The sequence below is a fragment of the Astatotilapia calliptera genome, chromosome 23, assembly GCF_964374335.1.
Source record: "Astatotilapia calliptera chromosome 23, fAstCal68.1, whole genome shotgun sequence".
NCBI classification, from domain to species: Eukaryota; Metazoa; Chordata; class Actinopteri; order Cichliformes; family Cichlidae; genus Astatotilapia; species Astatotilapia calliptera.
In genome coordinates this window covers 41,232,932-41,245,435 of record NC_137443.1, presented here as the reverse complement: position 1 = coordinate 41,245,435, position 12,504 = coordinate 41,232,932, and the positions used below count along the sequence as shown (strand labels likewise).

Below are 12,504 nucleotides of genomic sequence, written 5' to 3'. Positions count from 1 at the left end.
TGATCCCCTCTCTATGACATCGCAGAGAGCCGAGAAAAGAAAAAGCCATGTGAAACCAAAAGTTTTATTATTTGAAATGTTAGAATCGTGTAAATTACAGAAAATTAGCACAAGCACAATAGGCTCCCTTTGAACGGTTAGTTAGAGCAACATCTAACCAGAATCTTCCACGTCTTTCACCTTACAATGTATTTGAGAGTGTTAAAGAGCTTTGTAGGGTTTTATTCCCAAGATGACTCTCACCACATGTCTCTTTATGCAAAATCTTGTCTTTGGTCATTGCATGCATGACTGGCAAAGAAAAAAACCCCAGAAAAATTCAGGGGCCCAAAGAGAAAACACTGAAGTGAGCTTGGTAGTTGCAGTTTAGTCAAGAGCCAGATTTCTTTTTTTTCGCATTTAGAGGTTTCCCTAACTGCTTTGGAGCTGAGCGCAGTAACAGACGCAAGAGCTCTGCCAGTGAATGGGAGGCAAATGCAGGTCCTTGTGAGGTCAGAGATAGATAGATATAGATATAGAGATAGATAGATATAGAGAGAGAGAGATAGATAGATAGATAGATAGATAGATAGATCTCTCTCTCTATCTATCTATCTATCTATCTATCTATCTATCTATCTATCTATCTATCTATCTATCTATCTATCTATCTATCTATCTATCTATCTATCTATCTATCTATCTATCTATATATATATATATATATATATATATATATATATATATATATATATATCTTTGTGTCTGATAGAGAATTTAAAAAAAGCAAAACGCACAAAGCATTTCTTCAGCACTCGTCTCCTCCACTGTGATTCACTGAAGAACAGCAAAACTTAACAGAGACTGCTTTTCTCTCCTCTCTACTTTCCATTATTCCAGCCATTCCTTGCTATGGCAGGACTCCAATAACCTGCTTAACACATGGGCCAGATTCACTGACTTTCCTGACAGTGGCAGTGAAATAGAGTTGAAAATATGGGTTTTCTTTTACACAGCTTCCACTGCGACAAATACAAGTGCCAACAAAGATTTGTACAGGTATACAAAATGCCCCATTAATCCCATTAGAGCGAGGGGAGAGAGGTGTGTCAGAGTGCAGCCTCTTTTAACTGAATCAAAGCAACCAAAGCAGCAGAGACATAAGAGGACGTGCATAAAAACAGAAATCCATCTCCTTCTATTTTTTTTTTTTTCGGACATGAGGAGGGGATTATTGGACGAACCTTTAAAAAAGAAAACAGCGGGATGCTTTCCTCAAAGGAGTGTGCATGAATGAGTTATATTCCAAGCAACACACAGCGGGACATCGGGAGGATTAAAGGAAGCGAGAGATTAGCGAGACGTTACCCTGATAATGGAGATCAGTAGGATTAGTAGAAGACAGACAGAGGAGGAAAACGGGGTAGGGAGAAACTCTTGCAAGTGAGGCATTTTTCTTAAACTTTGTAACAGATTTGTGTTCTCAAAGATGCTAGTTTGACACTGTGCAAAGTAAAAAAAAAAAGGTGTTGACATTACTGGGACCCACGGAGTGGTTAAAGTACATCTGAGCCGAGCAAAGGATTCTTTTCTTGTGAAATGATGAGCTGGTTAAATGAATTTGAGAGGCTTTGTCAGTTACGATAAACTTATTGACCTCATAGTTCTGAATTAGGACCTTCATGTTTTGCATCATGTAGTTTTTTCAAAGATCCAGCTGTTAGCGCAGTAACTTAGAAAAGCTGGTATGAATCAGCAATCGGCTGTTCACCTCCTTTTAAGTCAGGTTAGCTGATTAGGCTAGGTTAAATCATGTCGTAGCTACAGACTGTACCTAAAAGATGACTGCCCATTGCTTTAATTGGGGCATATTTGGATCCAAGGATGGAGAGCCAAATTTATCAGATTACCAAGAGTTCAGTCACTAAAATGAGCAATGAAGGGAAGCTCAGGAGCTCAACAGCCATGGCTAGTAGGGGAACTGCAGCTTTTGGCACTTGTGCATTGCCTTCATTTGTCAGCTATGAAGTTTGTCACTTGATGATCCACAGTCACTCTTCCTACTACAACCTTCAACCACCTACAGAGGCCAAGCTGAGATGGTCTGGATAAACAGAGGCAGGATAGTGGCTATATTGCTCAAAGTATATTGAAGATGATAGAGATGCCAGGCAGGAGGAAAAGAGGAAACCCACATAGAAGATTCATGGTTGCATCTTCCATTGTCCTCCAGTGGAGCTAGTTTCACTCATTGTGCATGTACTGTTTAAAAGGTTGCAGAAACCTTCAGTCAGCTGAGACTGAAGACGTCACTAGGATGAGTGACAAAACATTTCTCCCAGTGAACACACTATGTCCAGGTGAACACAATTAACCTTTTAGGATCCATGGATGTAGTGTAGAAGGACATGCAGGGGGTTGGTGTGTCGGGATAGGGTTAAATGGAAGCAGCTGACCTGAAAGGGAGCAGTCTAGAGAAGAAAAAGAAGTTTTTCACTTGGCAGAAGATTTGAGTTTTTGTGCCTCCTCAACAATAACAGATAATTACCGGTCAAAATGTTGTGGATTAGTGGTCAAAATGTACCGTTCATGATACTCCAGCCTTTGGGGATAACGCTGTTTTTCATTAGAGCAACATATGCAGGGATAAGACAATAAAAACAATGTGTGTATCTCTGACTGTGTGTGTATCAGGGTGGAGAATTACACGTCAGAAAACAGCGACCTGTGGAGAAAAGTAGAACACCTGGAGACAGCCAACAGGTGAGGTTTTCACTCACATGCACGCACACGTGTGCCAGCATACTTTACTTTATCTTCCAGCTTTGAACAGACTGAAGCTGTTTTATGCTGGCTCCACACACCAGTAATACAAACCCACCATTCATGTAATGATGTTTGGATTGCGATCACTGAGAGCAGCAAGTGTGCAAAGAATGCAGCCTGGTAAACTGAGAGCCGGACGAGCTGCAGAAGGCCTTACGAAGATGGTTCTCATTTTTCACCCAGAGAGAATGAAGATGCAAAACTACAAACAGGACTGTAGCTTATACACAAGCGTATGCACACACACACACACACACACTCACACGCGCTCTGTGGGTAAAACCTTTACGGGATTTTAATATCTATGCAGCGTGAGAGAATTAAAGGGGTCTGAAGTGAAATTTATCTGTGCTCTATAAGCAAAGCGTAGACTCACCGAGGTGCCGCTGTCTCCTCTGTTATTATAACAATATGAAACCAATCTGCTATTATCCTGGAGTGGGTGGTTAGAAGGGTGGGTGGGTGTGGAGGGTTGGATGGCTGAGGAGGAGGGGGTAGGAGAGTCTGTCTGTCTGTCTGACTGTGGCACACTCAGCCTGTCATTAAAGTGGCGAGTTAACAGCAGCTTTCATCATGGAAGGCAGCCCCCTCCCTTCCAGCCACACACACACACACATGCACACCGATGAATATGTTAAACCACTGCAGGGAGGAACAATGAATTGGCGCAAACTGGGAAACGTGAGTCAACACGCAGCCCCGTTCACTCTCATAAGAGTAAATGTGAGTTTAAAAAAAGGCTTTAAACAAACGCACTAAATTTAAGCTCCCAGTTCCTAAAAGTGTCCCAGATGCAGTTATTAGTGGTCATTTTGTTCCCCTGTGCTGTTTTCTTTCCGTCTAGTCGGATCCACGCAGGACTTGGTTAGGACTACCGGTTTGTTAGTTGTGTAACTCACACTCGGGGTTGGATTTGGATTAGCGTCTGCATATCCACATCAGACAAACGTTTAGGATATGTTTCGTTTAGCTTAGCTTCCAGCACTGAATTTTAATTACCTGACAATCGTTTCCATTGTCCTTGTTGCTTTTTTCACACACGTTTACTCGCTCACTGCCGTGTATTTTAAGCTGCAATAACTTGAGGTTTTACATCAAAGACTCGTGCGAGTGATGCAGGTCAGCATCATTCCTACACGAGTTTACTACAGCTGACAGGTCGCGTTTCCCTGCTCTATTCTGGGGCCTGTCATTGATTTCAGCATGGAAATTTGAAACTATAAAAGCAGCAACAGATGACTAAGCGTCTGACTTTTTAAACGTTTAACTGACTTTCTGGTTTGCATTGCGCGCGTGTGTGTGTTTGTGTGTCAGAAACTTGATCTCTGTCTCCACTTAGTGGTCAGAGTGTGTCCTCACAGCCACAGACAGCTCATACCATCAGAGCCCTGCTCCCCAGATCCCACTAATGTGCTGTTTTCTAGTGGTTTTATTCATGCACTCTATTCATCTTAGCTTTGCTCTCTGCTTGTTTTGTTGGACACGGAAAACAAAAGTAAATCAGGTGGTTAGAGTTCTCTTTGATGTAGAATAAACCCGATAATGAGAGCCGTGCATCTTTCGGCTGAAACAAACTGTACGTCTGAGTTTGTGTGTGTGAGACCTTTGTTGTGGGTTGGGTGGAGATCGAAGCCATGCATGCACGTTGTGGGTGCAGCCATATACATATTATAGAGATTGAAATTCCCAAACGCTCTGAGGCCACAACCTGTGAGAGTCAAAGTCTTCTCTGTACACTAAATAATGACTACTGCCCTTCTTGTTCTTTAATCCCTGCCTCTGTTCCTGTCTCCAGGTCTCTCCTACAGCAGCTCCAGAAGCTTCAGTCGCTGATTTCAGGGAAGGTCATCCCCCGTTCGTGTAAAATGGCCTCAACTCAGACAGGAACATGCCTCATGGTAAATACTACTGCCGCTGTTGCTGTTCACACACATTTATGTTAATATTTTTGTTGTAATTGAGGTGATTTTATTTGCTTTTGGACAGCATTTGGATTTATTATAACTGTATAAATATTACAATTAATATGTCTCTATGATGTTAGCCTACCTGCCTCCCATTTGAAGTTTAGAAGATGCATTCTCGTTTGGCTAAATCATCTTAAAGCGGTCAATGATAATGATTGGCTCCTATCACTATATGTATGCTAAGCACAACTGTAGTGGTCATATTACTCATATCAAGCAAACTCATATTGATGATGGAGCAAGTATATCACATGCATCTCCTCTTTTCCATCAGTCTCTGTTGAATGGATCCATTTTTCCTCCTTTTTCCTTTTGCCGTCTAAGAAGTTTAAAAAATGTTTTTTGGTTCTTTTTTCTTTTCTTAATTTGGAATATGCACTGAAATTCAGAATTCAATAAGTTTGAAGTGTCTGCATGAGCCCAATACATCACGAGCATCACAGTCTGAGCGCTCTGGTGATTATTATTAACACGAGTGTTATGTTCCCCTCTATCCGCAGATGATGGCCCTGTGTTTTGTCTTGGTGTTGGGCTCCTTCTCTCCCTGCATTTCTCCCCTCTCCCTGGTCAGTCACACCTCCTCTTTGCCCTCCTCCCCCGCTTCTTCTCAGTCCTCCCCCTCTTCTCATTCTTCTCCATCGGCGGACCTCTACACCACCAGTCAGGGTAGGTCTAGAAATATGTTCAGTATTTAGCATCTTAGTGTTTATGGCAGATTTGTCATCATCAAAAGGTGTCTATCCTTTGCTGAAGTTTCCTTTTGTAGCTCCAGTCTAATGCATTCAATGCATTTCCAGTTATTAGACAGAGCAAAGAGCGGCATCACATTTTAGAAATATAATTTTCTCCATCTTCTCATATATACTGTTACAATTTTCTTCAAAATGAAAGCCCATTTGGAAAGTGGATACAGGTTTTGATTTTCCTTCCGAGCTGTTTTGCACTTCCCTATAAATTCACTTCCTTTAACAACTCACTCCTGGGAAAGCCCTACTGAAACCAGAAGTTAGGCTGTCATCAAATTAAGTGCAACTTCCTTCTGCCAGCAACCATCCTCTGAGTGGTGAGGTTTAATAAGCTCTAACCCCCTAAAATTGACCAGATTCCTCTGCAACTGTCCAGGGAGAGAAAGGCACAGTTATATGTTCCCCATACAAATAATTAAAAGTGGAAAACACATAAGTTAATAATTAAAAACAAAACTGGAGTCACAAGAATTCTGTATCTGGACTGTTTTCAATTCAGTGTTAAGAGTTGTGGTCATATTAGATTTTCTCCTCTGCTCCCTGTTTCACCACACGTGTGTAAGCCCCTCCCACCAAACACAGAACCGAGCAGTCAACCAATAGGAATCAGCTTTTAGCAAAAAATATGAGAAAAGCTCATCCAGTTGACTTTAAACTCAGCATAGAATTTCCTTTGTTTCACAGTTGTTGGAAAGTTTATATATGATCGTTTCTGATGGGTCAGGGTCTTATAGTCAGGCCCTGACCCTTACTATGAGAAAGAACTAAAAAATGTAACTGGGATGTTGTTCGAAATGGGAGATATTTTGAAATATGTACAAAAAGCTTTTGGTTTCACATAATTAAAAGCAACGATGGCTCACAAGGGATGTCCAGTGAACGGTGCATGTTTCTGTGTCGTAGTCCGCTCCCGCAGCCTGCTCTTCTACAACGAAGAGGCTCCACTGGAGGAGAGTTTAGCGACATCAGAAGGAGAGAGGCTACAGTCAGAAGGCCACTCCCACAACCAGATCAGCCGATACACAGCTGACGGCCACAGCAACCAGACAAGCGGGTCCAAGATAGAGCAGAGGTACAAACAAACTCCACTGTATGCTGCAATATTTACACGCCACTTGTCAAACATTAACCAGCCGTCTCTGCCTTTCTCCTCTCCTCAGAGAAACAAAACCAGATGGAGACTCTGAGTTTTTCTGACACAGCTCAGCCTCTCCTCATCTAACTTCTCAGCCCTGAATCCCTCCAAAGGACCCCAATGCTCCAGGTTGCTGAAATCAACATCCAGCTGGACCAAAAAACGTTTTCTGTTAGTTTGTTAGAAAATCCATTATCATCATCTCCTCTAGTGAGCTTAGATTACGGCTCCCATCCTGCACCTCTGTTACCATGCCTTTATCTACAGCGTCACTTCTCTGCTTTGACAGACTCTGTTGTACTTGAACATTCTCGATTTTAAACAGACCTTCGTGCTGGAATCTCCATTGTTATGCACAAAAAAGAATCTTGCATCATTTTAAATACTCAACGAATCTTTTTTTATATGTAGTTATTAAAAAATAGTTTATAACTCACAAAACATTAAAAACACAGTCGCCTTACTAAACTTTAAAGAACCTGCAGTCAGAGCTTATAGATTTGACTGGCTTAAACAGGCCATGAGCACAAAATAGCCACAGCTGCCAAAATGAAAGGCATATATGAGTCACTTATGCTGTGATCACGCGTAAAGACCTTTTGTGTTACTTTGTTAGACAGCCCTAAAGATGACCATCTAAAACAGTTGTTTCCCGTTTCCAGAAATATATTTAATTCCTCCCCAAAACAAATGAAGTGTAGCGTTCCTGTTCAGAGCAAAGCAACGCGGTCTTTTTGCAAGAGCAAACAGAAAGAATTATGGGAATGTGGCTGAAAGAAATGTAAAAAAAAAGGCAGTGTGCATTTAAAAACAGTGAAAACGTGACGTCCACTGTGGGATTCTAGTTTTTATCATGTAGTTCTTGTACTTTTATTCCAAGATGCTCCTGATGTGCCACATTAGGTTGGTGAACAAAGCACGAAGGGCTGCATCTGCTTAATATGTCATCAATGTGTATTTTTTCCGCAGTATGAGCCTCTGTTGTGTTTTTAGGTCATCTCTCCTCTGCTCTCTGTTTCCCCGTATACGTGAAAGCCCTTCCTGTACACACAGAGTGGAGCAGAGCAGTTGACCTAATAGGAACATTTGTAACAGGAAACACTTTTAAGCCAAGTGTGAAATAGATAACAGCATGTGTAAGCACCAACACCAACTAGGCATCAACATATGCTTTTGGAAGCCGTGCCATTCTGAAAGTGCCTTCCACTTCGCTCAGTTGAATATGACCAACTTGGCCTTACACCTAAAGTCCCACATGGAAACACAGGCCTGAAAATGTTCCTCGAACTAAACGATTTGTTTATTCTGTTGCAGAAAATGGATGAATCATCTTTTTTTAAATCTGGGTGAAACCTTTTTATTTCACATTCCTTTACACATTTGAGATCACAACAGTCGCAACTTGTTTGACAAAGATCTCTCTTACAGATCCAAAAAAAGGTTCGCTTAGCGCAATCAACACAGGGTGTGGATCTTTTATCTGGCTTTAAGAAAAAAATTATTTCCATTACGCTTCAGCTTTTTTACATCTGCATCTGACATTTGAATAATTGAATAATTTTTTCCAGCTCTGACCAAAATTCTGCTCTGTTTCTTTTGGGAGAGAGATCATATTTTCATACCGAGGGATCATAAAGAGGTTGGGGAAACATGACAAAAGTATTTTTATGAAATTATAAAATGTATATGTAATATATTTGCAGCATTAAAAAAAGAGCATATTTAATTTATGCATCAAAAAAAAGTTACTTTATCTTATTGTCTCCATTTTTTTTTAAAAATAACGTTTAAAAAAAGCATAAAAATACAACTTATAATATATTCTGAGCATCAAAAAAAGAGCATATTTATTTTATGCACAAAAAAAAGGAAACAAGGAAATAGTGCTACGTTGTGTTTTGGCATTTAGGATGATGTAACGTTTTACATGCTGATTCATCAGGTGTAAAGCTTTGACATGATCTGTTTCTGTCTTTTAACTGTAATACAGTGTTTATGTTCCACTGCTGTCGCATGAAAATCTCTGAGGGTTCCTCGCAGTAATTTGACCAAAAATAATCTCCAGAATATAAGAAAACAAAATATTTGGGAAAAAAGTTTAATTTCTATATATATATTTTTTGGTAATTAAATGTAAAAAGTAAACTTTGAATAAACTACACAAAAAGTATAGCAATCCTGATATAAAAATGTGGTCATGCGACAGCAGTGTATGTTGTATTTATTCCTGTTTGTAGAAAGTTTGTATATATTGATGAAGCCATTTAAATGACTAATACATTCCAGGCAGTAAAACACCACTAGTTTTGTTAATTACATAACTTGATTGAAAACTGACCAAAAAAAAACAAACACTTTTTGACAAGGTTCAAGAAACAGTGGGAAAAAAACACCCTTAATGACCGGTATTCCTTCAAAATAAAAGCCTTATTCATTATTTAAATCCTTTAAGAACGTTCTGCCACTTCAAAATCAATTTTAAGCGCCAAAAATTTAGCTACCACAGATTTTCTGCTTTTCTTACTCACGTCGTCTGTATCTGTTTCACGTTGTGACTGTTCCGTCATGCCGCACATGCTCCAAAAAAAAGAAAAAAAAGAAGAAAATCATGTGACTGCAGCCTGTCATTTTCACCCGTGAGTCTTAATGCACCGATGTACATAAAAAAAAAAAAAGACAACTTAATGTGCAGTTGTTGTAAATAAGGGTCTTGTTTTTGTATTGTGACATAGTCCAAGATCTTAACCTGTGGAATCTAATGGGGAAAAGAAAATTAGAGGGGTGGGATTTAAAAAAATAAATAATGGGGTGGGTGATTTTTTTTTTCAACTTGTAAAGAAACCTGGATGACGAAGCAGCTGCACAGTTTGAATAGTTGTCAAACACCAGGAGGTGCTTGATTATTCCAACCACTCCATGAAGATTTGGAATCTATTTGAATGTTCTGAGGGAATAATCAAGCATTTCCAGGGAGTTCACTTATTTGAAATGTGTATGGATATGTCGCCTTGGTTTGTTGTATAGCGTCTTGCATGTTTCTCCATACATAAATATATCTATGTTATCTTAGTATAGTCAGTAGAGTAGAATCCAGCAAAATATTAAAAAACTGCATCAGCAACAGCGTGTCGGTGAACGTTCTTGCTTTAAATGTGTTTCTTGTGATATTGAGCTTTGCACTGGTCCCAATCTTCGTCCCCTTTAACCCCCACAGCTTCAGCTGAAGTGTTTGAATATGAGCTGCCTTCGAAGATCCTCTGCCTGGCTGTCACGGTCCTCGGGTCTCTGGTTGAGGCTCTTTGGCTGCTCGAGAGGCTCTGTTCTTTCCAGAGTCCAGGCGTCTAATCCAGACTGCAAGGAGGCGTTGTGGAGAACGCAGCAGGCCAGCAGGATGGATGAACTCCTCTCTGGAGAGTACTGTAAACAGGAGAGGAGGGGTAGCGGCTACAGATGCAAAAACCAACTCATTACTGGCAATACTACGCCAGATGCATTGCTATATTTCATTCACAAATAAGGTAAAGGTCTCATTTTCGGTTATGACCGTGGCCTGTTTGACTCTGGTACTGATGGTGTATCATTCTAATACCGTGAACTCAGCAGATTGTCAGATGTTATCAGCAGATATCACCTATTTGCCGATCTATCAGTATTGGCTTTTATGACATCTGATAAATAAAAAAAATAAAGAGGACACTGGAGAAACATCCTTCAGCTTTTTAGTTTGTCCACCAGAGGGCACTCTGCTGGGCAGAACGTGAACAAATAAATACACTGTTTGGAGGTTAAAAATGTCTCATGGTTTATTTCTACTAAAATGTTTGGGCCTGATTATTGGCTGTGACACATTTGCCATACCTGTAAGTATCCTTTGGTGCCATCTAAACATCTGAATCTGGTTTGGATGGCTCTGAAGGTTCGATCCACGATCTCACGTGTAGCCGCGTGGGCCAGATTGTATCGAAACTCTGCAGGGGATTCTGGGCAGTCAACTGGCGTCATCAGCCATTTCCTCAAAGGGTAACGGCTGTCACCTGAAAATCGGAAAACTTATAACCTCTGACTCCAACGCCACAAGCTAACTTCTAATAAGGAATAAAAAGTCCAGAGCTCACCCAGCAGCCAGCCCTGCTCTGTGTCCTGCAGCTGTTTGTAAAGAGCAGATCTTTCTAGAACAACAGTGTCTTGGAGTCCACCTGCCCAGTGCGTTTCTGCGCTAAGTAACAGTCCCCGGGGATCACAAACCAGCTGACAGGCCACAGAGTGAAAGCCCTTCTTATTCACATATGAGGAGTCTTCGCTGTTTGGTGCTTTGATGGCCACCTGGAAATTAAATTAAAGTAAGAGAGATGATTAGGTTACCCCTGTAAAAACAAATGAGTGCATGAGCGTGCATGCACATAAACACACACACTAATTACACAATGTCATATAATGAACCTGAACACAGTCCAGCACCCCCAGGACTCCAGGAAATCCTGCGACCCTCTGAAACTCCCGGAAGGACTGCTCTACGGTGGATAAATCTCTGTTTGGAAAACATCATTATTATTATTCAAGTGAGATTTTCTTTTACTTCTTTTGAAGTAAAAACAAGTTTCTGGGAACACAAAGTTACGGTTTCAAATTTTTTTGTCATTCCTGCCTGACATCAAGTGGCATAACATCATCGTACCTGTTGAACGTGATGAACTGAGGTGCTTTCTCCACCAGGGCTCTCGTCACATTGGACACACATCTCGACATTGACGCCTGGCTTATACCAATCGTATCCCCCATAGATGTCTGGAATGAACCTGATGTGTAGAAACCCAGTGCGGCCAGCACCTGGACCTCAGGACTGATGGCTCTGGAGCGCTGGGTTCGCCTGCATAGACCCTGGAACACAACAGAGTAGTGTTTGCATATTTCATAAAGACAAAGTTAAATTGATCTCTTAACATGACATGAAGGCCCACAAACCTCTCTGAGTAATTCCACCAGATACAAGATAAAGTCTCTGGGGAAGCCAAATTGCGTGATGAGGAAACTGTCTGAGACTGAGTCCAGGTCAAAGCGGTCAAGGGTCTTGTGGCCTCGACCATGCAGGAGTAGATCACAGTCCAAGATGGCTATAGGGATGGCCATGCTGAGGATAAGAAAACGTTTCCTTTTAATTGCTAATAAGTGCAACTCAATTTAAATACTTGCTATAGCCTTATTTCCTCAAACCTGGGAGGAATTTTACATACAGATTAATCTGCAGCATATATTATTCCACTAAACATTGCTACAATTATTAATGTGCTATTTTGCTGATATTATATTTTCGCTAATAAGGAAAACCACGTTCACGTTCTTTGTATACAAGAACCCATTAAATACCGAGAGTTTAATACTAGGCGGGAATGTCCTGATGTTTTAAACGTTATTATCAGCAAGCCATCATTAGCTTTAGGGATAGCTCCAGTACATGTGAGCCAAGTCAAGCCAGCGTGCTAACGTGCTACCCTAGCTTGCGTTTATTATTATTATTTTTTTTTCTTTGCTCACTTGAGATGACGACTTTGCTGTCATGTAGTAGTGGGACACTTGCAAATCGAATTGAAAGCACTGATAAATAATTTTTGCACGATTAAGGACAATACTCTTACCTTCAGATAAAAAAATAAAGCATTTATGGACCCAAAAAACAAGTCATTGAAATAGCTAACGTTAACCTGCGGCTCTGAATTCGCAGATTCGCCACACAGACTGGCGTTTATGTTTTAGATATAAGTTCAGTGTGGTTATAATTTTTTTTCAAATCGCGTAAAAATACTTCCTGATTATTTTGTCAAAAACTTGTTTTTTTTACTCTAAATGTAGCAGT

The 12,504-nt window shown here is 40.5% G+C and overlaps 2 protein-coding genes across 4 annotated transcripts in view; one reads left to right on the top strand and one right to left on the bottom strand.

Moving 5' to 3' along the window:
• The window catches only part of creb3l1 (cAMP responsive element binding protein 3-like 1), a 37,368-nt gene extending 30,332 nt beyond the window's left edge, over positions 1–7,036 (top strand). For both annotated transcript variants that reach the window (XM_026158434.2, XM_080297480.1), the window contains 5 exons: positions 2,674–2,742; positions 4,601–4,703; positions 5,273–5,438; positions 6,422–6,590; positions 6,679–7,036. In XM_026158434.2, the coding sequence (XP_026014219.1) occupies positions 2,674–2,742; positions 4,601–4,703; positions 5,273–5,438; positions 6,422–6,590; positions 6,679–6,715 (544 nt within the window). In that variant the 3' untranslated portion in view covers positions 6,716–7,036. The remainder of the gene's footprint in view (positions 1–2,673; positions 2,743–4,600; positions 4,704–5,272; positions 5,439–6,421; positions 6,591–6,678) is intronic.
• A 2,396-nt stretch (positions 7,037–9,432) lies between these two features.
• On the bottom strand, positions 9,433–12,426 carry harbi1 (harbinger transposase derived 1). 2 transcript variants are annotated; one of them, XM_026158437.2, is made up of 7 exons: positions 12,287–12,426; positions 11,616–11,781; positions 11,329–11,531; positions 11,094–11,181; positions 10,769–10,976; positions 10,512–10,687; positions 9,433–10,070 (listed from the first exon to the last, which is right to left on the bottom strand). In XM_026158437.2, the coding sequence occupies exons 2-7, from the start codon at positions 11,778–11,780 to the stop codon at positions 9,870–9,872; spliced, it is 1,041 nt and encodes a 346-aa protein (XP_026014222.1). In that variant the 5' UTR covers position 11,781; positions 12,287–12,426; the 3' UTR covers positions 9,433–9,869. The 2 variants fall into 2 exon arrangements, with proteins under 2 accessions (XP_026014222.1, XP_080153607.1); XM_080297481.1 differs by having other exon boundaries at positions 9,729–10,097.
• Between the last annotated feature and the right edge of the window lie 78 nt (positions 12,427–12,504).

Bases quoted from the DNA above. Each gene is read 5' to 3' on its own strand.
- harbi1 (XM_080297481.1), bottom strand. From the start codon at position 11,780: ATGGCCATCCCTATAGCCATCTTGGACTGTGATCTACTCCTGCATGGT. The intron at 10,977-11,093 runs GTTCATTATATG...TTTAATTTCCAG, and splicing joins GGGTGCTGGACTGTGTTCAG to GTGGCCATCAAAGCACCAAA. The intron at 10,688-10,768 runs GTGAGCTCTGGA...TCCGATTTTCAG, and splicing joins AGAGCAGGGCTGGCTGCTGG to GTGACAGCCGTTACCCTTTG.